Here is a 24,576-nt window from a genome sequence, read left to right as displayed (position 1 = left end):
CTATCTAGAGTATAGTAGATATAGATATCTAGTATATCTATCTAGAGGATAGCTTTATATAGATGTAAATATATCCACACTGATTGAATTTAACTGATAAAATCAAACAGACATAACTCATGTAGGGCAGTTTCTGTGCACTTTTGTAACATGAGTTTGGTAATGAAAGGATTAAAGAAAAATATATTACCTTTTTTTGAAAAGAGACTGAACTCTGCACGAAGTATGGTCAGATCATTACCCTTTTTGATTTACGTGCCTATAGTGAACAGTGTAGACCTGTTGTGTAAGAGCACTGGTTTGCCAGTGAAAATAGGTGCAGAAGAAGATAAAAAGATTAATGCAAACTTATCTTCCAAGTGCCTATGTCTATGAGAGCAGCAGTGTCACAGAACATAGTCATGTCAGCCCAAATGGCAGCAGGGTAGCATGAATATAACTTCAATAATTTCAATAAATTGAATTTCAATATGTTCTACCCACCAGCATAAACATTACATAAGAAGGCATAAAACTTGATATTCTGTAAGCCTACTTTCTGGCACTTGTCCAGAGCTATAGTATCAATGCTGGATCATGCTCAAAACCATAAAAATCTACAATATTCCTCAGCGCTAAGAAAGAGGGAAAAAAATTCCCCAAACCCTGACAGTCAAGTACGTGTGGTGATTTTTTCCTTGAACTTACTTTAAATTGACTTTAACTTTTGAACTTTTAGTGCATGCTGCAAGAGAAAGCTCTCATCAGGAACACTGAAAAATCACCGTCATAAGATTGAGTATCATCAGAAAATGCTCTAGGAAGTGGAAAACTGGACACTGTCTTCTCTTGAAACCATCTAGAAATGATCAAGAAAAGAAAGCAAGAAGAGGGTTTCTACCAAGTGTATGCTTTTGTGTGTTCCAGGTATTTAACTTGCCATCCCATTCCATCCAGCTTCCTTAAGTCTGCAATCTCCATTTAGAGTCAAAGGAAGTTATGACTTGATAAAACATGAAGGAAAATTAACTGAAGGGTGGGGTGATTCTGAGAGACACACAGTGATTGTAGTCTGCACAGTATCTAGCAGGCGGAAAACCTTCAGCTCACTGGGGCCTTTTGGTGAATACAAATTCTTATTAAAGGGATTACAGGGAAATTGTATGGAGATGTGCAGCTCAAACCCGGTATATGGGATTCTATGATGAGCCTAGTAGTAGAATGCCTGCATGTACCAAATCACCTTGTTAGGACATCTGATCTAGAGCAGATTGGTTAGCACTATTCACTTCGTTAAAATTTGCAGACTTACAAACAGCAGCTTTGCAATCAAAATAAAAGATTCAGGGCCATACAGTTTGAAAAAAAGGCAACATCTACAAATATATGTGCCATGGATATATTTGTCAACTCTTGGAAACTAGTCAAATCAGTGTTAACTATCCAGAACTTGTTACTTCCCACTATTTTTTTTTAGAACTTCATACATTTTCTGAGTTGTTAATTAGAGAATAGCACGCACATGCATTTGGATCAATGAATTTGTTTTAAACAGATAGTTCCAGACTGCCATATTAGCTATAACAGTTTACTGCATGAAATGGTTGAAATGAACAGCTGAAGCTGTGAGAAGGTTCTGCTGAAATAAATTGTAAGAAAGCACATAGGAATATAGCTAGCTCACTCCTTTTGTGGCATGGACTTCTTGAAAGACAGTCAGGATTTGGGTTTCCAGTCATGTTTAGAAAGCAACAATCAATGAAACACTAATTGAGCTGAGTGAGTGGTTGCTTAGTGGTTAGATCCTGCACTGTCCAGCCCACTCAACTGGACCCTTTCCCCTGCCTGAAGACCACATTTCACACCAAATGCTGAGTTCATTTTCATTATGAAATATAATGAACTCACAGCTTCACTGCTGCTATCAAATACTGAAACTAAACTGGTATTCAGATGCATCAAACCTCTTTTAAATGTTAACTGCAAATGAGCAGATTATATAAACTAAACTAGCTATAAACTAAAACTGGAGGAAAGAGGCATTATTTTCAGGTTTTACAAGGCTGTAGAACATCCAAAAGGAAAGGCAAGTAGTAAGATGTACTCCTCAAACATTCTAATCAATTTGAAAAGGGATTTGTGTATGTCTGGTTGGTCTGTTAAAACCTACTTTTTTTTGTCTATCCCCAAGGCAATAATGGTTAAAATAAATGCTCTCTTTCACTAAACTCATAGTTGAGTGGCAAATGGAAGAGGGATCACACAAATGAGCTTGTAGGAATGCTTGAGATAAGCCTTTCCATAATTTTGATGTTTTGATGCTGTCTGCAGGGCGATGACAGCTCTGGGCTTCAGGAAGGCTCAAGTCTTAATGCTCTAGGCTACATTTTAAAAATAGGTAAGTAAGGAAAAGGTTGAAAAAAAGAAAAAAAAAAAAAGGATCTTTCACTGAATTAAGGCGATAAGAGATTTTAAAAGAAAATATGTGAAAACTCAATGAAAACATAATACAGTGATCACCCAGAAAACTGGGTTACAGCTAATATTTGCCAGCATTTTAATGCTGGTGTCATATGTTACAAAGTGGTAATATCAGCCATTGTTCAATTCCACAAACGTAATCCAGAAAGATCCTTACTGTGAAAACTATTTTTGGTCTTGAAGAGAATTAAGGATACTAAGAATGGATTGCTAATATAATAATACTAAGAAAGCTTTGTTCTGCTTGCTGCTAAAATCAGCAAAAGCCAAACAAGATACACTATCACAATCTTGAGAAAACATTCAGAAAGAACATGTTTGAGTCCAGGGATTTTTGAATACAGCTCCATACCATATCATTTTGAACTTGGAACAACAACAAAAAAACAGAAATAATAGAAAAAAAATTAGAAATAATAGGTGACAAAAAATACACACTGGGTTGAGGATACAAAGCAGAAACATTGTCTGTCAGCAAAAAACTTCCAAAGAAAAATTCAGCTTATCTGATCTTACTGCTGCATTTATCTCAATAGTAAAATAGTCATAATTAACAAAAAAAAAAGAAAAAAAAGCTCATTGAGACAAGAAATCTGATCATTTTCTGACAATACTTCATCACAGGCTACATGTTGTAAAAGTGAAAAAGGGACCTGTATTATAGTTTTGCTGAAAAACAAAGCCAGCATGTCTGTCTTACTCTAAGCCATTCTGTTATACTGAAATTGCATTGTCAGCTTAAAATGGTCTTCATTAAACTTGGAAAGAATCTTCTGTGCTTTTCTCTGTTAGTTGAATTTCTAAAATTTATGAAACGGAAGTTGTGTCTGTAGCAAGAATACCAAGTACAAAAGCTTATTTTAGGAGCTAAAAAATGATCAATTGACATACAAGGGGAAATCCACTTTAAGTCATGAAGTTAATATTCAGGATTTTCTCTAATACAGCAAGGGTAAAAATCATTAGTAACTTTAATAAGCAAGCACTAATTACCCACTCTTGCAGCGTGCTCCTACCTCAGCAGTCGTGGGAAGGCTGCAAAGAGGGGACAGTGAGCAGTTCCCATCTGAGACAGGCCTCAAGTAACTCTAAACGGCTCTCGGCTTTAACAAAATAAATCTGATTTCCAGCTTAGAAAGGGACCAAAGAGGAAACAAAGCCGCCAAGAGCCATATTGCTTTTCACAGTTAAAGAAAATCTCCTTGTGTTATGTCTCTCTATGTGACATGGCAAATTCAAAAGTGTGTTGATGTAAGATTTTGCAAACAGACCAAACATTACTTGAGGAAACTTTACAAAACTCCTCTCAAAAAATAAACAAAAATTTGAGAGAGAAAACTACTGGCTAATGCTTCCTTTGAGAAAGAAACTTGAGAATGACCAGAAGAGGAACTGATTAGAGCTGGACTTTTAACTGGCCTGAAAGACTCCATAAAATGAAGCTATAATAGAGTATCTCTGTGCAGAGCCGGAGCAATGCATCAGGTCCTTATGCACATACAGAACTCCTGCAGACTGACATTACAGTTTTTAAATTGTGTTTCTGTCTTTGTGCAACACAGTGGCCAACCTGTAGCTCCTCAGCTCCCTCTGATTCACAAACCACGTGGAAGTGACCTGCAAAGCCACTCTCTTGACAGAGGCTAACATATAAATACCACTACTGCTGGTATTTGCGAGTGACCGCATCCTCCTTGTGCACTGTGTGTTCAGCCAGTAATGCTTACATTTTAGTCTGAGGCTGTAAACTGTCTCATGTTTTTTTGCTTAAATCTATGCCACTGCCATATAACAAAGCATGCAAAGCTGCAATCAAGAATACTGCTTACACAGTAGTTCAATGAGCAGCTAGGCCAGTGTAAGCCACCACTGCTTCCCAAATTGTAAATCATCCAGTAATTCCTAAGGTCGCTTTTCCTAGTAAAATTTCAGTAATAAAGTTGAGGGTTTTGCCCTGGGCCAGTATTATCAACTATCAAGCTATCCCTTCCTCATTATGTTATTCAGAGTGAAAGATGTGCTTGGCATTTACCACAAGAGAAAACAGCCACAGTCTCTGGACTGGAAGTCCAGAAGTACATACTAAGACACACAGAAGATGGTAGAAGAAGCAAGAAAATAAAGCCAAGGGAAGAGAAATTGTTCTTGGGAGGGCAGCAGTCTTACAGAGTGTACACTAAGTTTTATTTCATAGATTTCTTGCTTTTCTTCAGTGTTTAACAGCTGGAGTAAAGTAAATCCAGAGTGCAGTTTAGTGATAGATAGCTAATTGGGAAAAAAAAAAAAAAAAAAAGGAAAGAGAACCTGCCAAGAAGTTTCATCTAGCAGCATTTCCCCGATGAGGTCAATTACAACATCTAATTTTAGAATTTTAGTAGAAAATCTAAATGAAAAGCAGTTTACCATTCTCAAGTATTTCTGTTTTGTTTTTAAGAGACATAAATCTGAAAAACCATCAGATTGCCAGAAAATCACTTTCAAGCATCTGGAGAAGAAACAAAATTTTAAGGAAAAGTATTTATAGACTTTTGCTGAAATTCTTGCTTAAGCTTCCAGTATGATATTTAACATATCTTTAAGATCAGTGGAGAAAAAATAATCTATAATCCAGTCATGCTAAACTTAGTGTCTCTTTACACCTTGACTAGAAATAAATGCTTTAAGGATAAACTGGGAGGTCATTATCTCTAAAAGATCTATAAAAATGTTGAGCTGAGTCAGTGTTCGAGGTTCATTAAAAAAGCCTAAGCTAACCTACTGCTATAGACCGTCATGCAAGAAAGAAAGAAGACAAGTTAAGGGATATGAAGTCTTTCTTCTTTCTTAACTCTATTTTCTATTAGTCTGGAAATACTAGAGAGTGCATCAAACTGGAATAATCTGCAAGTGTCCTAGCAATGTTTTACCAAGCTTGGACAATCACAGGAACATCAGACTGATCAGCCAGAGCTGGAGACTAAGTCCACACCAACCAGCCAAGAGGATCCAGAGGTCAAGGTTTGCACATTGAACTTTCTGGCACTTGAATGATCAGACAAAGGCAAGAGAATGGGTCTAAGAGCTCCTATTCCTAGCATTAGCTTGGCTAATTGCATAACTATGTGACTACCAAGCCCTGTGGGAACTGTCTCCTGGCAAATGCTTCAGGATAAACTTACCTTGGCAAACACAGCAGCAAAAAACAAAATATATTTCCCTGGCAATGAAAAGCTGATGTCAAAGTCAGGCTCTCTTACCACATAAGTTAGACCCTTTCAGGTTCTACTCTAACTACAGTTACTTCAACAATGCATACACCTCAACATCAGAAACACAGTGTGAGGAGCTGACAAGCTTTGCAAACAGAGCTGTTCCAAGCTTTCAATGACTCCAGAAAACTGCAGACTGACTCTGCAGTTTTCAATTTCAGTGACCATATAAGATTCAAAATCTGAGAAAGCAACCTTTGGCTAAACTTAAGTACCACAGATGTGAAGATAAGGCAAGGAAATACAGAATAGTCTTACAACAAACACCTCCTTCCCCTAGACGAGAAGGTAACCCATCAGACGTACAGAAAAATGCTTTCCTCATTGATGTGCTGCAACAACGTGTGGCTATTCCCCTTTGTTAGCAAAATTTATGAAGCCATGAAGTTGAAATTGAGATATTTCTTTCCTTTGGGACTGGAAGAGAGAATTAACTGATGATTTAAGTCATGAGGACAGGGAGCAGTACATTTCTGCAGCAAAGCAGTCTTTAGCAGTTAGAAACAGGAGGACTGGGTTATACTGGAATGCGTTAGGAACAACTTTCATAAGCAGAGAGATATGATGGAATCAATAACACTTCTTTCTCAATAAAAGGCCGAGCTGAAAGGGCCCTACAATTTGCCCTTCTTCAGCAGGATTCCCATGGCTGCACTACGCACTTCAGAAAGATGGCTCTCCACAGGAGTTACAGAGAAATGAAAAAGAACAGTGTTGCAAGAAGTTGGCAAAAGGCTGCAGCTGAATTTAGAAACCAAGAAACAGTCAAGTAAGCCTTTTCTTCTGCTGTACAATCAAAAATACATACATTATGAGTATTTCAGAGAACAAAATCTGGTTACTTTTGCACTGAATCATGCTGCTCTTCTGGATTTCCTATGGTTCTTAGCCAAGCAGGGTTTTAAAAGTATGAATGTCAAAATGTAAACCACTCAGCTGCTTTCCACCTAAGTTGTCCTAAGTAAAATGCAACTGAGGTTTGGGAAGGCCTGTGAGGACAATTGGATGGGACATGAATCATTTTGCAGGGCACTGCTCTATGCGCTGCCTCTTTCTTCCTCCTCCTTTTGGAGGTCAGATAAACAGTATCAGGAGCTGCCTCTGAAGCTAACCTCTGCATAACAAAAGACAAGGGTCTTTCTGCAGAGTCCTTGGATAACTGCAATCCTAAACTGAAAGCAGAAAACTTGCCTTGGAGCTAACCATAGATAAGCAACTTCTTATCAACTCTTCCTCTCTCCCCATCTTTTAACTTTTTTCCTGTGCAAATTTTTTGTCATATTCTAAGGCAAACACCATTGACAAAAATCTGTGAAATGTTTCACAATATTTTCCACCTAGTAGTTGAGCAGCACGTTATGCACTACACAGCTTACTCTCTAATGAGCAAAATGCTACCCGTGCATCTATGCATGGGCATTTCTGCAACTCATGTTTCAAGACAATAAAATGAAAGCAGACAACTGCCCTTCAAAATAGGTGCGTCATTAGAATTTGCTGAACTCTATGTCTGGAATGGCAGCACAGCAAAAAATAGCATGTCTTGATGCAAAATGGCATCCAAATCTTTATATTTCATTATCTTTCAAGAAAAACTGCATCTATTCTGCCGGCAGCATGCAGCTGTGGCATGCAGGCATTTTTCACACTTCTCAGAGACTCATAAACAAAATGTGTCAAATACAAGCATGTGGAAAGACTGATGAGATCAGCTACCATAAATAGTAAGCTACAAATTTAAACAAGAAAGAGATTTTATCAGGTGAGGTGAAAAATGGTAAATGTAACCTAAAGGAAGGACAGAGATGCAATTCCAGATTTGTTGAAGGCATAGTGTTTGCCAATTTCAAAGAGAAGCAGAACGAGGTGCAATGGCTGGAAGATGCTGCTAGACAAAATTTCCTCCAGAACATGAAATATTTTCCTACCATGATAATAAATACTGGAATGCTTTCCAGAAGGAGTCACCAACTGTCTCTTTAATGCCAGTGAAGGTATGGAGGCTCTCACTTAGCTTCTGGAAGACACACTGCAGGTTGGAGATGATCACACAGCTCCCTTCTTGCTCAATTATCTATGAATTTGTGAATTTTACAGCTTTGTCCTGTGGGGCCAAGGCATTTTGGCTCCCAGCCACCAACACACTTATGCACATGCTGAAATGAAAGCTCACTTCCTTTGCTGGATTGGAGCCAGAATGATTGACCTCTTGCAGGACAGGCCCAACTGTCTTCAGCCATCTCAATATGTGACCACTTGACTTTCTTTTCTTCAGTAGCAACCAGAAGCTTTAAAATGGAAAGGGTGTAGAAAGCTAAACCATCAGAAGCAGTGGGATATCTTTAATTCTTGCTTATCTTACATCTATTTTCTATGCTAAAAGTGGGTGAAAATGCTGCTACGGAGTTTTTTATTATGGTGTCATTCAGCAATGATTTAACTCAGGAAAGACAAATCAAGGCAAGTTATTTGTGGAAGAAGAGCAAATGAAAAATGAAGCCTATCTCCGGGGATAAACTTAATGTAATTACTCACTTGAAAAAAAGATTAAATCAATACCTCATGGGTAGAAATATATACATGCTTAAAGCCTAACTTGAACCATTCTGAGAGTAGACTCAAAAGGATGTGAGGCAATCGGTAGGTTCAAACATAAATACATACACACAGAAGAACATACATACATATTTCTATACATATAAATATCCCAAAACAGCTAATAAAAATTAATTAGAATGTAGACAAAGAATATAAAAAAAACAACCCCCAGTTCAAACACAGGGGAGGGAGATGGAATTTTTTTGAATCAAAGGCCAATTTGGCAACAAACAATATGAAGCCTTCTTGGCCTAACTGGAAATTAGTAGTTTGCCTTGACAGGATGTGTAATTAAAAATTTCTACCCTTCCTTCTTAAACTCAGCATGACATCCTCTGAAGCTGTCACTTACTTTCAGGTTGTAACAGTCAGTTCATTTCTGGTGGTCCAAATTTCTTGCCAAGATGACTTTACTTTTCATGTATTCATAATATTTTCCCATCCTTTTTCTTCCTGAAGTATATTACATAACTCAAAATAGTATTTCAACTGTTAAAAATACCCTGGTTTGTTGTTGTTGTTGGGTTTTAGTTATTTTTTCCTAAGTGAGAGGATAACTGGCACGTTAACTTGAGCTTCCTTTACCTACAGTAAGAATGTTTTGCCCTTAACAAAATACCGTGAGATAGACCATGTCTGTTCAAGGAAGGACAAGTTAAGGCCTAGGAAACTCTGAACTAAGTACATTTCTGTGATTTTACACTTCATGATGTGAAAATGGATCTGTCTGAATTGAACTTTAAAAACAGAAATAAACAAAATGTGCTTTAATTCACCTTTTTGATATGCAGAACAACATACCTGTGAGAGAAATCTTTTTTATCTATTTGAGTGAAAGAAATAGAATTAGGATAGAAATACATCCAATCTTTAACATTAGCTAAGCAAATGACTTGTGAATGAGTGGGAAATGAACATGCTGAGATTTCTGTACATTCTCTTTTCAATGTTAAAAAAAGATCTGGCTCTATGATATTTTGAAACAGTTCACAATTATCTCCTTTGTACTCTATGTAAAGTAATTGTGTTAAAATGGTGACGAAATTACAAACCTGTCAGACTTGGACTCCTGAGGTGGTGAGAGAGTTGTCCCGTAACGAGAAGTGGGTGTTGTAGGAGCACTCAAACCAGAGTGTCGCGGAGAAGAGTAAGAGTTGCTGCCATAGCTATTGTATCTGAAGAAGTGAGAAGGAGTGTAGTAGAAAGGGAGAGAAAAAAATGCATCAGCAAGCAGACATGAAATAGTCAATCCTCTTGTCTAGAGGTTGGTAATGATACCGTATCCCAGACTTCCTCATCTATCTACCTTCTGAAAACATTGTTCTAACCTCAGCTTCAAAATATATACCTATCATTTCACTTTAATATAAACTGTGTCACAAAAATACTTAATTCAAATACTAAACTGTTGTTATGGAAAATAATGACAGACCAGAATGACCCTCTAAAGTGACTACTCTGAGCAGAAATACTTAAATTACTGCTCAGTTACTCAAATTTATTAGCTGTTTTGGGAGCTTGCTGGGACTCCCAGAAGTCCATGTCAGCAATAGCAATTCCTAGGAAAATTAACGCAAACAACAGCATTCCTGAGTACCCTCTGAACAGGGACATATACAATTTGTGAACATTTGCATTATAAAGCATACACATCCTTTCCAATTAAAGCAGGCAGCATTTTCTCTCCCTTCCCCCATCATCAGTCATAGCTTATGTGCCATGTCTTACAATGTCTGTAAAAAATCATCACCGTGGTTAAAATTACATGTTTCTGGAAGAACGGCTTTAGGAATTTCTACCAGCCATTCCCTCTACTAAAAAAAAAGGAAAGAAAGGAAAAAAAATAAAAAGAAAAACAACCACACATAACTGCTTGATTTCATTGCGAGTTTGCTGATCAAAGAGAAATTGCTTCCAGGGCTCTTGGAATGGCCACCTCCCAAGAGTCCCCTGTATCAACTTTTTCAACCTGGCTTCTGTACTGAGCAGGGACAGCAGTTGTGTTGCTTTTACGTGCCTTTTAGCCACTGTATTTAAACAGCATTTCTTGGAGGCACAGAGATTCTTGATTTGTTAAAATTAGAACATTTCTTTTTACACAAATTACCATTTTTCCTTTTGGAAAGCATACAATGCACAGTAGGTGAAATATTTCACAAGGCCAATTGATTCAAAACTCAGTTCAGAAGAAAGAGCACCATCATTTTCTTCATTACAATTCATAACATACAATAGACTCCCTTTTACCTTATCCTTTCTGGACTGCTTCTTCTCCCATGGATCTCAGCACGCAATAATTCCTCTTAACTCAGCAATTTTATTTGAAAATACTGGTTGTTTTCCTTCTGCTCCATTTAACAAACACATCTAGTCATGCAAAATTTCAATTCCCAAGGGTACAAAAGCATTGCTAATTGTCAAGGCCCATGTTAAAAACAAAATAAATTTAACTTAGCGTTTTTTAATATTGCAAGAGATAATGCTTTAGAGAATGTGTTCCTTTTTTGTGAAAGCCCAATTTTATGTTCTAGAATACAAATCCCAGACACCATGCTGCCAGTCCAAGAAGTGCGGAGTCATTTGGGGAAAAAATGCTGCTATGAATATTTCTAAGCTACAAAAGGAATTTTGCTGAATGGGAAATGACTGCCTGCATGGAAATTCTGCCCTAGAAGAAAACCAACTAGAGAAACAACCCCGGTGCAGGGCTGTGTAGCTAAGCAGGATAGAGCTGTCCTGTAGGCACAGACCTAACACAGGTCTTCTCTCCAGCATACTCAACTCACAAAACACCCTGCCTGTGGCCATACTGAGTGAGAAGGCAAAGCTCAGTTGCCCCAAGAGAATCTCAGAGCTCACTCACTATGTTCTAAACACTAACAGAAAGCTTCACTTCAGTTTCAATCAAATGCTACAAGACCTTCTTATCAATTATTGTGTTTACTTTTCTTCTGCTTTGTCACTTGAAAACGCTGATACAGTGCAGAATCCTTTCTCAGATCTAGGAATTTCAATTAGTGCAACAATAACTCCCACTAAATTAGAGAGAACTCGCTTTCCTGTGCAACCCAGTCTAGGGAGCCTGCTTTAGCAGAGAGGTTGGACTAGGTATCTCCAGAGATCCTTTCCAACCCCTACAATTCTGTGATGCTGTAATTCCAAGGTCTGATCCAATCACTCTCAGTTTTATATCTTAAAAGCTCCATTAATTTTCACGAAACCATGCCTGCAAATTACACCGTTTTAAATGAGAGCACAATGATGCTCTTTTATGTGATCTCCCAAATCACATGTAATTTATCTACTGCTGCACAGAGGAGGGTGGGAACTAGATGAGATGAAAACAACAGAGGCAAAGGAAGAATATCAATCAAATCAAAATACAGGCTTACATGACTAAAACTAATACAGTATGTTCTGGAAATAATACAACATTATTACCACTATAAAACTCTTGAAAGGTGTTATTCATCTAAAAATTCATGTCAGCTGTATAAAATCTACCTGTTTTCCCTCATCATCTCTGCTTCCTTTTCTTTCACAGATGCTGGAGACTCTTCAAAGTCATATGAGAAGAGGTGAAAAGGAGTATGTGGTACATAAGGCAATTTCTCTACCGTTGGAGATGCCTTTGGAGTAATGGATGCTGATGAATTTTGAGAAGAGCTTAGCAAAACTGCTGCTGGTAAAGACGGTGGTGAAAGAATAGAATTATGATGAGAGACAGATGAATCAGGCACAAAAGAGGTGCTGCTAGAAGAGCCCTTTGCTCTAGAGCAGGGGAGAGGCCTCTCAGCTTGAGAAATGGCACTGGAGGTGGCTGAAGAATCACAACACTGTGAAAACTTTTCTTTCACAGCTTCCTGTGCACCTGGGACCTCACTGCAGGAAGAAAATATTGTAGGAAGGGAAAGGATGGGAAGAGAAGGGAAACAGAGAAAAGAGATATCAACAGATCATACCACTTGGAAGAGAAAAAAAAGTCTAGGAGGATCAGGCAAAAAATAACCCCTTCTAAATTGTAGATAATCATCTTTTTTTATTTTTTTTTTCCCCAGAAGTAAGGAAACAGATCTTTGTATCTTCTTGGGATTGGAAATACATAGGCATGGAAGCAACTCAGCCTAAATGATTTAGTTCAGAGACTTCAGAACAAATTTTCATGAACTTTTTCATAACCATTTGCTAAATAATTTTCAAGTAACTCAAGCTAGGTTATAAATGTAGTCAGAGCAGCATAAAACAGTTTCATCATGCCACATGATCTGTTGCATTGAGTACAGATACTTCAAGACACAATCTGCATGACTGCCTCTTGAAGGACAGGTGTCTGATTACCATTCCCCTCAGTGAATGGACATTTTTTTACTAAAAAAGCCCATAAAAATAAAACAAAACAAAACCAAATCAGCATTTATCTGAGTGTTAGCATCCCAATCAATTGCTGTGTTTGTGTTAGAGTGAAAATGCATCTGCCTTGCTTTGGTGAAGGTAGGTGTTGGTGAGCAACAGAATCAGCAAGGCAGGTGAAAAACCATGGGATATGCACTCCTGGACATCTGTTTTCACAAGCATCTCAAGCATAAACACTGTGCAGGGATTTGGGCTAGATCACTCAGCAAGTGGCTGATAAACTTTTCCTGAGACCACCTCTGCAATCCACCTACATGCATGCAAGGCACGGACCTTATCTGAGGCTTGGGAAAGAATACGCAACAACAAAAAAATAATATGTGATACATATGTTAGAATATTATGAAGTTAATCAAGTATATACCAAGTAATTTTTTCACAACTGAAACACAGTGGGCAATCTGGAAACCTTCATCTATTTCACCAGCTGTGCATGACAGGAATCCCTAAAGCTAGGTTTTTCCTACTCTTCCTGATGGGATTTAAAACAAATGGCAAGGATTCAGATCATTTTTGTTACACCACAGCAGTGATGGTGAAGGGTGGTATTTAAAAAGTCATGGGAATATCACCCAGTTATCTCAAATTGACTATTATTTTAAAAGAACGAAGTCTTTTAAACGAAGCACACGTTATGTTCTTCACATGGCTCTTGTGCTCAACATTTTTTCACAGCATTTTATTATTTTCATGTGATTTACTAATAACTTGTGTCTTAGCTTTGACTTTTAAGAATAGGATTTGAGGAAATTATCACTTAATTTTGAAATTTCAGGCAGCCATTGGCTACATTTGCAGACTGGAAGATATTAATAACAACAGTACAGTATTTTCTTTGGAATTTGCACATTAAACAGTTTCCTTTCTTCCTTCCACGCTGTATAGCGTCTGCATGAATGTGGTTTATTTAAAAAAAAATCCAATCTCATTTGCCGAGCTGCAAAGCCAAACAATTTAACCTAAATCAAATGGCTGTCTGGAAGAAAAAACATATTTTCTTTCTTTCAATTTATTAGGATAAAGTTGCCAGATTCCAAATCCATATATACTTCAGAAATACGTGGAAAATTTTACATGAGAATATTGTTTTGATAAGGGGTTTGTTTACAGCCATATATACACAGATGGGCATGTGTGTATAAAATGTTATATACATCTATCAGCTTTGCCTCTAAGAAGTTCTTTCCTATTTAAAAATGTGAAAAATTGATATAAATCATAGGCAGCATTTAAAAAAAGTCAACCTTCTTCCTATCTATAGACATTGCTAATAAGGCTATATTGTGAAAATATGGAAGAAAAGAAGTCAAGCAGAATCCTAACTCAGCAATGCACTGCCTTGTTTTAGCATTGTTCTAACTAAAAGATAAACTTACACCATGCTTAGAAATTATTCTGTCAGCTAAATCTTATGATTTGTGACTGGTACTCATTTGGTAATAAAACGAGGGAATGCAAATAGTGCCCTGAGCCTGTACAACTAAACCTATTTCCTTTAGTTGCATACAGTGACAAAGCTTTTGGATGCAAAAAGATTTCCTTAGGGGTGGCTTTAAATAGAGAGCTGGGAATGTGAGTGAAAAGGTAGACACTGCCACACACTTGGTGGTGAATTAATGTCAGAGTGAGAAAAGGTGCATGGATGATGCTGAATCCCAGTACCTGGCTTTGACCTGCCTACTGGTCTCTTCCTCCCCCTCATCCTCAGTATTGGGTTCTGTGACTGGCTGTTCTTCTTCCTCTTCTTCATACTCCTCCTCCTCTCTGAGGTCACACCAAGGAAAGAGGCATGCAGTGGTATGGAAAGAGAAAAGTTGGAAGAGAAAATGACATGAGTCTCCAGAAAGAGAAATGCAATGAGGTTAGAAATGGAACGAAAACGTTGAGAGGAGCAGTTGTGGCACTAGTCAAACAGTAACCTAAACTTCATGCTAAATACGTGTTGCCACAAGGGTAGCAGTAATGCAGTAATTTTTATCTTCTCCCCCATTTACATTTTTTTTTCCTTATTAAAAATAGTTATTTTGTTTTGTTTCTTTCTTTCTTTTTCTAACCTGGCTTTCCATTTGCTATCTACACACGCATTAATGGAAATTTTTCAATACCACAATACCACTGTTAGACTCAGTAGTTAAGATGTATCTGGCTGAAAGGACAATATACACTGTGTTGACATTGAACAACTGGAACTGCATATTACACCTTAAAATTAACACAGACAAAACGTTCTGGTTAAGCAGCCAATAGCTCAACTACAGAAAAGAGAAGGGTGAACCATTAAGTTAGAAATAAGAGAGAGACCAAATCAGTTCAGGGCTATTTGCACATAGCAATACTTAAGTTACTGAATGCCAGCAAATGAATTATATCAGTAAAAAATCATTAGTATTGCCAAAGCAGGCTTTGGTTCAGCCCTCAGTCTGGCAGAGAAGAATTTTAAGTCATGCATAAAGCCTCCATAACCTACAAACCACATAAGTAATAATAAAACTATATTAAACAAAACAAAAGACTGTATTTTCTGCCTCATATCCTTCCCATTTATATGTCGTCTTCCACAGATGAACAGACCCACAGAAGATTTAGAAAATATTCTCTCTTTGGACTTCTTTTGCATTTGCAGCTGATCCAGTTCTCCATTTGATTTAAACAATGAATACCATTAATTTATGTCCCATGCAAAGAATAAAGCAAATGAACAGTAATAAAGTTTGTAAGAAACTCATACATTTCTTGCATTTTCCTGAAAGCTGGTTTTCTTTAATTGTAAAGGAATGCTTTGTGATTTTTTTCCCATTTAGAATTGGTATGGTTACATGTTATAAGGAATATTTACAATGTGAGATCACAAACTCCTCATGACAACGCAAAGCGTGAATCCAAATTTTGTTGCATTTGTATGGAGTTAGTCTTATAACAATCAGGAAAATAGCAGTACTCGGAACTTTTTCCAGTACTCTGGCAAAAATCTATAAAGTGTTTTTAACAGTTCCTATGGTATTGCAGCATCATAATCACGTTGCAGAAGATCACAGTATGTATTCATATTTAAAGGAAGAAAAAGAGACCAGAGAGGACCCATACTGTCCGTTCTCCTTACTATCAAGTAGATCAACACTAGCTTTGCTATTTTCTCCTGTGAAGGGTAAAATGTCTGCATCTGCCAGTCCTACAAGCAATCATATTTAGGAAATCACTCACAAAGCTCAGTGAGATCACAGCTTTCTGATAACAGCACAATGAAGCCTATAATGTTGATAACGTGGTTGCTAAAAATATGAACAAAATCTGTCCTGTCACGACTCTGTTTTAAGTTCCCGTCAAGTTTCCAGATTGATGTAAAATTCCTCACTTTCCTCACTCATCTCAAAATGCCCCAAATCATAATTGAAATATTTATTAGAAACATTGGAGCTCCTAATTTTGAAAGGTCTTTATTCTTTTATCTGAGTGAAAGCTATTATGGACAGGAGCATAAATACACTAAAATCTTGTACAGTACAAGCTGAACTGGGAACCATCAATGTTATATTTACAATAAACTGAAGAAGAACAGGAAAGGAAAAATATACCCAGAACTAAAGAGAGCTGGTACACAGTATAAGACCACTTCAGAACACAAGATCATTAGTATTTTTCTTGAGACTTTGTCATCCTGTTTCTGCATCTTATGTTTACAAGCTTGAACTTATGGTCTAAATCTTGATATTACATCTTTTATTTATCATCAGTGACAGCTGCTCCCTTCCCCACCATACAAAGTTTTTTTAAAATCAGTACTTATCAGATAAGGATATAAATTGGTACCTATAGCCCCAAATCTACTTTTACCAAGCCGTCTATTTCCCCAGAGCCTATTGAAGTTTGAAGCTCAATTAGGACTTCAATTCCATTTTAGGCATCTGTTTTTGAAAATGTTGAGCTTCTGTGTAAAAAAGTGTACAACTTTCTAGAGATCTATACAATAAATACAGTAGGTTAGCAGAAATCAATTAAAATACAGTACTTGGGGTTTCTAATTACTTTGCAAAGCATCCTTCTAATCCATTAATGGGAAAATCTAATCCTTGTTCAACTTTCTTAACTGCTAACACAAAACCATCCCAAATTAAGCCTATATATAATAGCCCTTATAAAATTTGGATATATAGCCTGTTACAAAACATACACGGCATCTTACCTTAGAAGAGAAGCTAGTTTTCTGAAGGGGAAAAAACAACAACAACAACAACAACAACAAAAAACCAACCCTGAAAACCAAGCGGCTTAAAGACTCACAATGGAAATGCTCCTGTCAAACCCAGTTGAATTGGTCAGCAGTTCAGAAGACAAACCTGGAAACTGAACTATGGTATTTCAGTTCTCAAGGCTACCAATGACATATTTTCCATAACCACTAGCATATCTTTAAAAACGTAATTAAGATATAACTAACTCTTCAGAATGTATGTAAGAAAGCCATATTTACAGGACTTGAGCCTTTTACTACACCCTTCTTTCAGATAAGCTGTGCAGCCATATGCCAAAGCTAAGGGATAAGCAAGAAATAATTTCACCTTTAAGTCAATCACAAGAACTTAAAACTCTTCTCAGAGAGAACATTTGAGGATCTGTTTCGGTTCAAGTCTGTCTGAAATTGTCTACAACAAGAAATAGTACTCCAACTGGGGGCTGATATGAACTACATGGAGCTTTAGGAAATGTGCAGGCTCTGACCTCCTTCATGATACTTCACAATTGTTCATAATGTGACTTGAAGGGAATACTTCTGTCTGCTGTGATTTTTATCTGCAGTTTCATCTGAAGAAGCCAAAAATCAAGAGCTCTGCTTCTCAGACATTATGACTTGCTGTACTCCAAAGGAGCCAACCAACTGTAACAGCCTTTCCATTTGAACATTACTTGACAATATCATGTTTCAAATAAACTTTGCATGCACAGCTCTGTGTAGCACACTTTTTATTATAGAGTATAATCAGACATTAAACACATCCCTAATGTGTACTGTTTCAAAGTTGAATATTTTATTGGAAGTTTATCTATTATAGATTATTGCACATACTATTCCCATAATTGCAGTCAGATAATTCTTCTGTCAGGCCAAGGATTTCCAGGAGTCTCCTTGACTTCTTAGTAAGCAGAACTTTTGACTAGAAAACTCTCTTCCTCTGCTAAAGTTAACTCTTTGTTCATGAGAATTAGCTGGGGAAGTCAGAGGAATGAGCTGATTTTTTGTGTTTCTGCAGTACAGGTGGCCAGTGGTATGCACAGACATGGTCATACTCGCTAGCAGAAGGAAGCAAAGTTTGATCAAGGGAAATTTACACAATGAAAATATATGTGTGCAAGCTCAGTCAGAAGACCTGGTGAATTAAGTATGGTTCGTTCAACAAAGGCAAAAATGATAGTTGTTTGTCAGTATTCTGCTAGTTAAATCATTCTCAAAAGACAGAAAAGAAAAAAATCCACCTGAATATTTATTGAACAGGAAAACACTACCAAAAGACAGATGACATTCTTGTAAAGAAAAGAATGTCAAACTGAGGGATGCTCAAACAGAACAGCAGACAGATTTGGGAACTCATCTGGGCGCCTAAGTATTCTGTGTTCATTTTTTGTGTGAAATGAATAAGAGATGGTATGGAAAAACACTTTCTCTCCCACATACAAATGCAAGTGCTGTGTCAGTGCAATAATAGAATTAAATGAAGAAAAATGATTCATAGGGAGGTTTTCAGTTGAGCTATGTTGCAGTAACCAGCACATTTTTCAGTAGCACAGAGCAATTTATCCTGCTCCAACTCAAGGCAAATATTTTTCCTGAGACAGTGATGAAGGGCTTCAGCTAATGCTGAAGGACCTGATATATTCAGCTAATGTTAAGGCTATTATTGGATTATTTCAGTTCCGGGACAACAGTACCAGATTAGAAATGCTTAAACAAAAGCTTTGCAGCGAAAACAGATTTAACAATCATTCACTATGTTTATTCTCATCTTCAAATGGATCGCTGCTACAGGTTCTCAGCCCCACCAAACAAACAAAAACCCAGAATCCCACAAATCTTTATAAACTGTATCATCAGCCATGGCAACTAACAAACATCTACTAGGGAACTGTTTGAATGTGATTGAACAAAGCATTTATAGCCCTTCAAAATACATGTTCAAAAAGACTATAAAAGTGCAGTTTACGGATAAAGAATCATTGAGACATCAAAATGAAATCTAAGCAAAGACTTTAAAACTAATGAATTAGCTTTTTTTTTCTTTCTTTTTTTTTTTTAAATAGTAAAAAAAAAAAAAAAATAAGAGTACCAATCAAATTCATCCTGCTGACTTTAAATAGTTGCCTGAAGTTATGCACAGGTATAAATGCTAATGAACGCAGACTGATGAAAGGAAATCATGATCTTGGGACCAATCTGCAACTTATCAGAAGGCAGAGGCAAAGTGCACGAGATGCTCGACATCTTACCTAACACACAGACACTTAACAATCCAAACGTATTTCTTCTTCACAAAATTACAAATGAGTACCTTCCGTTGTGAACTATGATTTTCGAAATCTATGAACCGATCTGTCTGCCATGTACTTGAGCAATGTATACAAGATCACCCAGTCAATTACTAGTTACCTTGTACAAGAGTTCACCTCTAGTCTCCCCCATAACACATTTCTTTATAGTTGATGAATGCAGCTTGAAGACACTCAAACTTTGGATGTTCTAACTTGCAGTCTTTCAATCTTTTTATTTATTTTGATTCTTAAAAACAAAGACATAGCTACAGAAAAAAGGAAAGGATAAGACTGTGCTGAAGGAAAAGAAACAAAGCCAGAAAAGAAGCATGAGCACAAAAACATATTCTAATATGCGTGGTATCACTGGAAACTTTTAAAAATTAAAATATATGCTTTAAATCATTTAAATTCAGTGTGGAAGAATTTGACAACTAATATTTGAATAGAGAACAAAATGAAAAAGGATGGTATTGTCATATTTAAACTATTAACTTTTTGGTCTGCACATACAATGCATATATAACTTAAAAAATGAGATAACAGCGCATTAAAAAAAATCTTACTATGGTATATGATTCCAGTTCATGTAGGGCTCATTTAACCTTTGCTAAAGTCTTACTAAATATTTCCTTCAAAATTTTTCAGGTCGTTAGACAAGGATGTTAGTGTACTTCTGAGCCTTTTTAGACCACCCATATTGAAATTGTCAAGAACGGAACGCTGTACTTCAGTGAAGAAAAAGGCCTTTAAGTTATGAAGTGACCCAGAAAATAAAGGACTGGGGAATTGTAGAGCTATTGGCCATTATTCCCACACTCCCTGAAAATCACCCAATGTGCAGTTAATTGCTAATTAGGAATTTTCTCTCTTTCTTTCTCTTTATATTTAAGTCAAGTGCTTTTCAGTTTAGCTTCTTTAAATTACTTCCATTTAAACTTTCACTGCCTTTTAGAGAAGCTGCTACTAACTAGGAATAGAGGCCACATTTAGCTAAGGAAAAGTGACCATTAGCCATTCTACAATATTATTATAAGAGAAAAATTGTACAGCTGAACTCAGTAGTACAGTTTTTCTTTCACGTCCCTCCCACTTCAAACCTCTGATCCGCATTACCTCTTGAACAGAACTGCTTCTCTGAACTCCCTACAGGTGAACAAACAGAAAATGAAAAACGTTCCATCAAAGAAAAGTCTTTTTAAGTCACAGTGGATGTGATTTTCTTTTGCAATTGCTTGCCACTGTCCTCAATTTATGAGTGGAATTCCACTTCCACTGGTTAGACAGCACAATTGATAGATAAATTCTTAATTCCTCATAAAACAAACGCTTTGGTACACTTCTGCAGCTTCTTCCTTTCTTGGATGCTAGCTGTCACAACACAGTCTTTCACGAAAGCTGAAAGCAATGATAACTGAAATCTGTAATTCCTTATTTTGTAAGAAACAAGTACTTTCCTCCTCCACCAAAACTGAAAGAAATCACCTATTAAGCCCCCAGTTCCCATTCCACTCTTCCACATGACAGATCACTGCAATTTGTGCAACTACATGAAGATGAAAACACATGAAATGATATGGAAAACAAATTACTTGAAAAACCTAAAAATCTGGCATTTTGCATGAGAAAAAAACTCAAGTGCATAATTATAGTTGTTAAAAAGGAACTTCTCTTAGTATTTCTGCCCTAAATAAAGAACTTATCAGAAAAAAAGTTTTGGAAATTACAAGTAATGTAAAGTACATATGTTCTCCATGCCTTCATATTATGCTGCTCTTTATCTTTAGATTCCTGTTATTTTCTTATTCCCAAAATGTGTTCAGTAAGAACTTTTCACACCTAAAAATGTAGGTAATGTCTTCACACTTTATTCATTGCTACAGTTTGCTTATATAGGACATATCAAAGCAGAGCAGGACAACGAAGTCTTGCTTAAGATACTGACAAGGCTGTGCAAAGACTTCAAGACTCACAGCTCTCTGATCACCAAACAGCACTGCTGTTTTTATGTCTGTATGAGTAGTAGAGGTAAAGAAACAAAATCCTGATGAAGAGAGGTTTTAGAAGCAATAAATACTGAAACATATACAGGAAGGGAGAAGAAATAGTGTTTTCAGAGCTTGGAACTGCATATTGGTTGACGCCTTGAGGTCACTGTTACTGCCCCTTACTTCAAAGGGAGGATTCTGGAAATGGAATCCAGCCAAATCGTTGTCTTTTTTTTTCCTACCATCACATCGTATGGTTAAAATACTTCCCTGGCATTAGAGAGTCACGTTTACAAATACTGGGAACATACTGGGGAGGTAAACTCTCTGAAACACATATGCCAGTCAGTCAGAACACCACCACGGACCCCCACAAGTACAGATTCAAATCTTGATTCAGCATTATGTTTCCTCAGGTATTTTCTTAAAGCTAAATGTGCAGTGAAAAAAAGAAAAGACTTAAGTTATGCTGCACTTGCAGACATAACCTCACTTAAGTTTCACTGTTTTTTCATTACTCTTTAAATTCAAACTGGAAAAATCTACCATTGCTTCTACAACAAAATCCAGCACTACTAACTGGATTCTGTACATAATCGTGTACCTGAATGAGAGGAGTATGGGCTCCCTTTTCAAACCTAAAACTAGCATTGCCTCAACAGAATAGTTTTTTGTATGCTGTTGTTGTCAAAGGCTGATAAAGGTCAGAATCATAGAATCATAGAACCACTCAGGTTGGAAAAGACCTTAAAAATCATCGAGCCCAACCACAGCCTAACCATACTACCCTAGCTCTAACAACCCTCTGCTAAATCATGTCCCACAGCACCACATCCAAACAATTTTTAAACAGATCCAGGGATGGTGACTCAACCACCTCCCTGGGGAGCCTATTCCAGTGCTTAACAACCCTTACTGTAAAGAAGTTTTTCCTGATATCCAACCTAAGCTTACCCTGGCACAACTTGAGGCCACTTCCCCTCATCCTGTCACCTGTCACCAGTGAGAAGAGACCAACCCTGCTCACACTGTAAGCACCTTTCAGGTATTTGAACAGAGCAATAAAGTCTCCCCTCAGATTCCTTTTCCCCAGACTGGAGATCCCCAGTTCCTTTAGTCTCTCCTCATAGGGCATATGCTCCAAGTCCTTCACAAGCCTTGCCCTTCTTTGGACTTGCTCCAGCATCTCCATGTCCTTTCTGTCAGATGCTGTGAGCAGATGCTACCTTACCAGTCTTTTCGATCTGATGCATAAATCACACAATCATAGAATCACAGAATGGCCTGGGTTGAAAAGGACCACAATGATCATCCAGTTTCAACCCCCAGCTATGTGCAGGGTCGCCAACCACCAGACCAGGCTGCCCAGAGCCACATCCAGCCTGGCCTTGAATGCCTCCAGGGATGGGGCATCCACAACCTCCTTGGGCAGCCTGTTCCAGTGCATCACCACCCTCTATGTGAAAAACTTCCTCCCAGTATCTAACCTAAACCTCCCCTGTCTTAGTTTAAACCATTCCCCCTTGTCTTATCACTATCCACCCATGTAAACAGTCATATCCCCTCCTGTTAAGCACTCCCTTCAAGTACTGGAAGGCCGCAATGAGGTCTCCCCGGAGACTTCTCTTCTCCAAGCTTAACAAGCCCAGATCCCTCAGCCTTTCCTCATAGGAAAGGCCTATATCCAAAAGCACTGCTTTACAAACCATTTCCATTTTACCTTGTTCTAATTAAAAATGTGAAAAAGTTAACATCTCTATCATAACTAATGATATGTCATCCTATTTCAAAGCCACTGCTAGTACTAGGTAGCTCAGATTACACACACGTATGTATTAAAAAGATGCTTAGCCTATTCATGCCCATGACTGCATTTTCATCCTGGGGATGTCTTCTTTGTCTAGATTTGTGCCTCAGTTGCTCAAATATCAAAAAACAGGAATTGAAGACAAGTGTCTAAGAAAACATACATTTGCTTCCTTTTATTAAATCAATTAATTTTTTTTTTTAATTTTCTCTTCTAGCCTTTAATATCTTCATCAGAACCCAAGTCCTCCATTAAAGGGTAACATAAAATCTTCCTATTTTGCTATATCATATATATCTGTGTTTCTGATGGATAATGACTGTAAGAAATGTAGTATTTACATATCCTTAAAAAAACAAAACCACACACACAAAAAACCTACCAATCACTATACTCAGAACTTCAACTCACAGTCATCTGTATTTACATAATCAAACACTTCACATTGTGAAGCAGAATCACCAGAACTTGAAACTTCATGACAAAAACTAGAATTCTGCCACGGTAAATGTTACAGAAAATAAGAAATTAGCTATGGTTTACATTGTTAGAAGACAGAAAATCACTTAAAAACAAATAAGAAGTCTCAGCTGAATTTTGGACAAACTATCCCTGCAGGCCTGGGTTTATATCAAGCAAATTAAATAATCAGTTAACAGACATAACAGTCAAACAAAGATCTGAGTAGTTGGTTAAAAACTGCAGGAATCCAAAGCTAAGCAGTAAAAATGTTTTAGCTCAGCTATGTTCATTGTTTTCTGGCAAAACCAAAATAACATCAAGATCTTTTCCTGAATCTTAGCAATCTTCAAGCATCAGAGGCATGTATTTTCTGACAAACAGATCCTTATGACTTCTCAGCACAGTTTTTCTTTGTTTAGACAACAATTTTCCAATTTTCTCTGGGAATATAAAGGGTGTGAAAGTCTTGAGCTCAGCGTGCACTGTGCAACAGTGCCATGTCAAACTAGCCCAGAAATATGCAGGAAACTCTGGAATTCCCTGCACTACTCTATGTTCAGAGGAATCACAGAATCACAGAATCACAGAATTGTAGGGATTGGAAGGGACCTCTAGAGATCATCGAGACCCCCCTGCCAAAGCAGGTTCCCTACACCAGGTCGCACAGGTGGGCGTCCAGGGGAGACTTGAATATCTCCAGAGAAGGAGACTCCACAACCTCCCTGGGCAGCCTGTTCCAGTGCTCCGTCACCCTCACCGTGAAGAAGTTCTTACGCACATTCGTGCAAAACTTCCTATGCTGCAGCTTATGTCCGTTTCCCCTCGTCCTGTCTCCACGTACCACTGAAAAGAGACTGGCCTCACCGCTATGGCCGCCACACCACAGATATTTATAAACCTGGATCAGATCTCCTCTCAGTCGTCTTTTCTCAAGGCTAAACAGACCCAGTTCACTTAGCCTTTCTTCATAGGGGAGATGCTCCAGGCCCTTCACCATCTTTGTGGCCCTCCACTGGACTCTTTCCAAGAGATCTCTGTCTTTTTTGTACTGGGGAGCCCAGAACTGGACACAGTTCTCCAG

General features: G+C 37.5%; 1 protein-coding gene across 12 annotated transcripts in view; it reads right to left on the bottom strand.

Moving 5' to 3' along the window:
- FHOD3 (formin homology 2 domain containing 3) overlaps window positions 1–24,576 on the bottom strand; it is a 370,085-nt gene that overhangs the window by 79,264 nt on the left and 266,245 nt on the right. For 7 of the 12 annotated variants that reach the window (XM_010708572.2, XM_031552794.1, XM_010708574.2 and 4 more), the window contains 3 exons: window positions 14,382–14,483; window positions 11,811–12,188; window positions 9,359–9,481 (listed from right to left, as the gene is read on the bottom strand). In XM_010708572.2, the coding sequence (XP_010706874.1) occupies window positions 9,359–9,481; window positions 11,811–12,188; window positions 14,382–14,483 (603 nt within the window). The remainder of the gene's footprint in view (window positions 1–9,358; window positions 9,482–11,810; window positions 12,189–14,381; window positions 14,484–24,576) is intronic. The other 5 variants (XM_010708581.2, XM_031552798.1, XM_010708582.3 and 2 more) reach the window with 2 other exon arrangements.

Source organism: Meleagris gallopavo, chromosome 3 (genome assembly GCF_000146605.3).
Source record: "Meleagris gallopavo isolate NT-WF06-2002-E0010 breed Aviagen turkey brand Nicholas breeding stock chromosome 3, Turkey_5.1, whole genome shotgun sequence".
In the NCBI taxonomy this organism is placed as follows: domain Eukaryota; kingdom Metazoa; phylum Chordata; class Aves; order Galliformes; family Phasianidae; genus Meleagris; species Meleagris gallopavo.
Note: the sequence above shows the minus strand (reverse complement) of the source record. Positions and strands in the feature narration are given on the sequence as shown.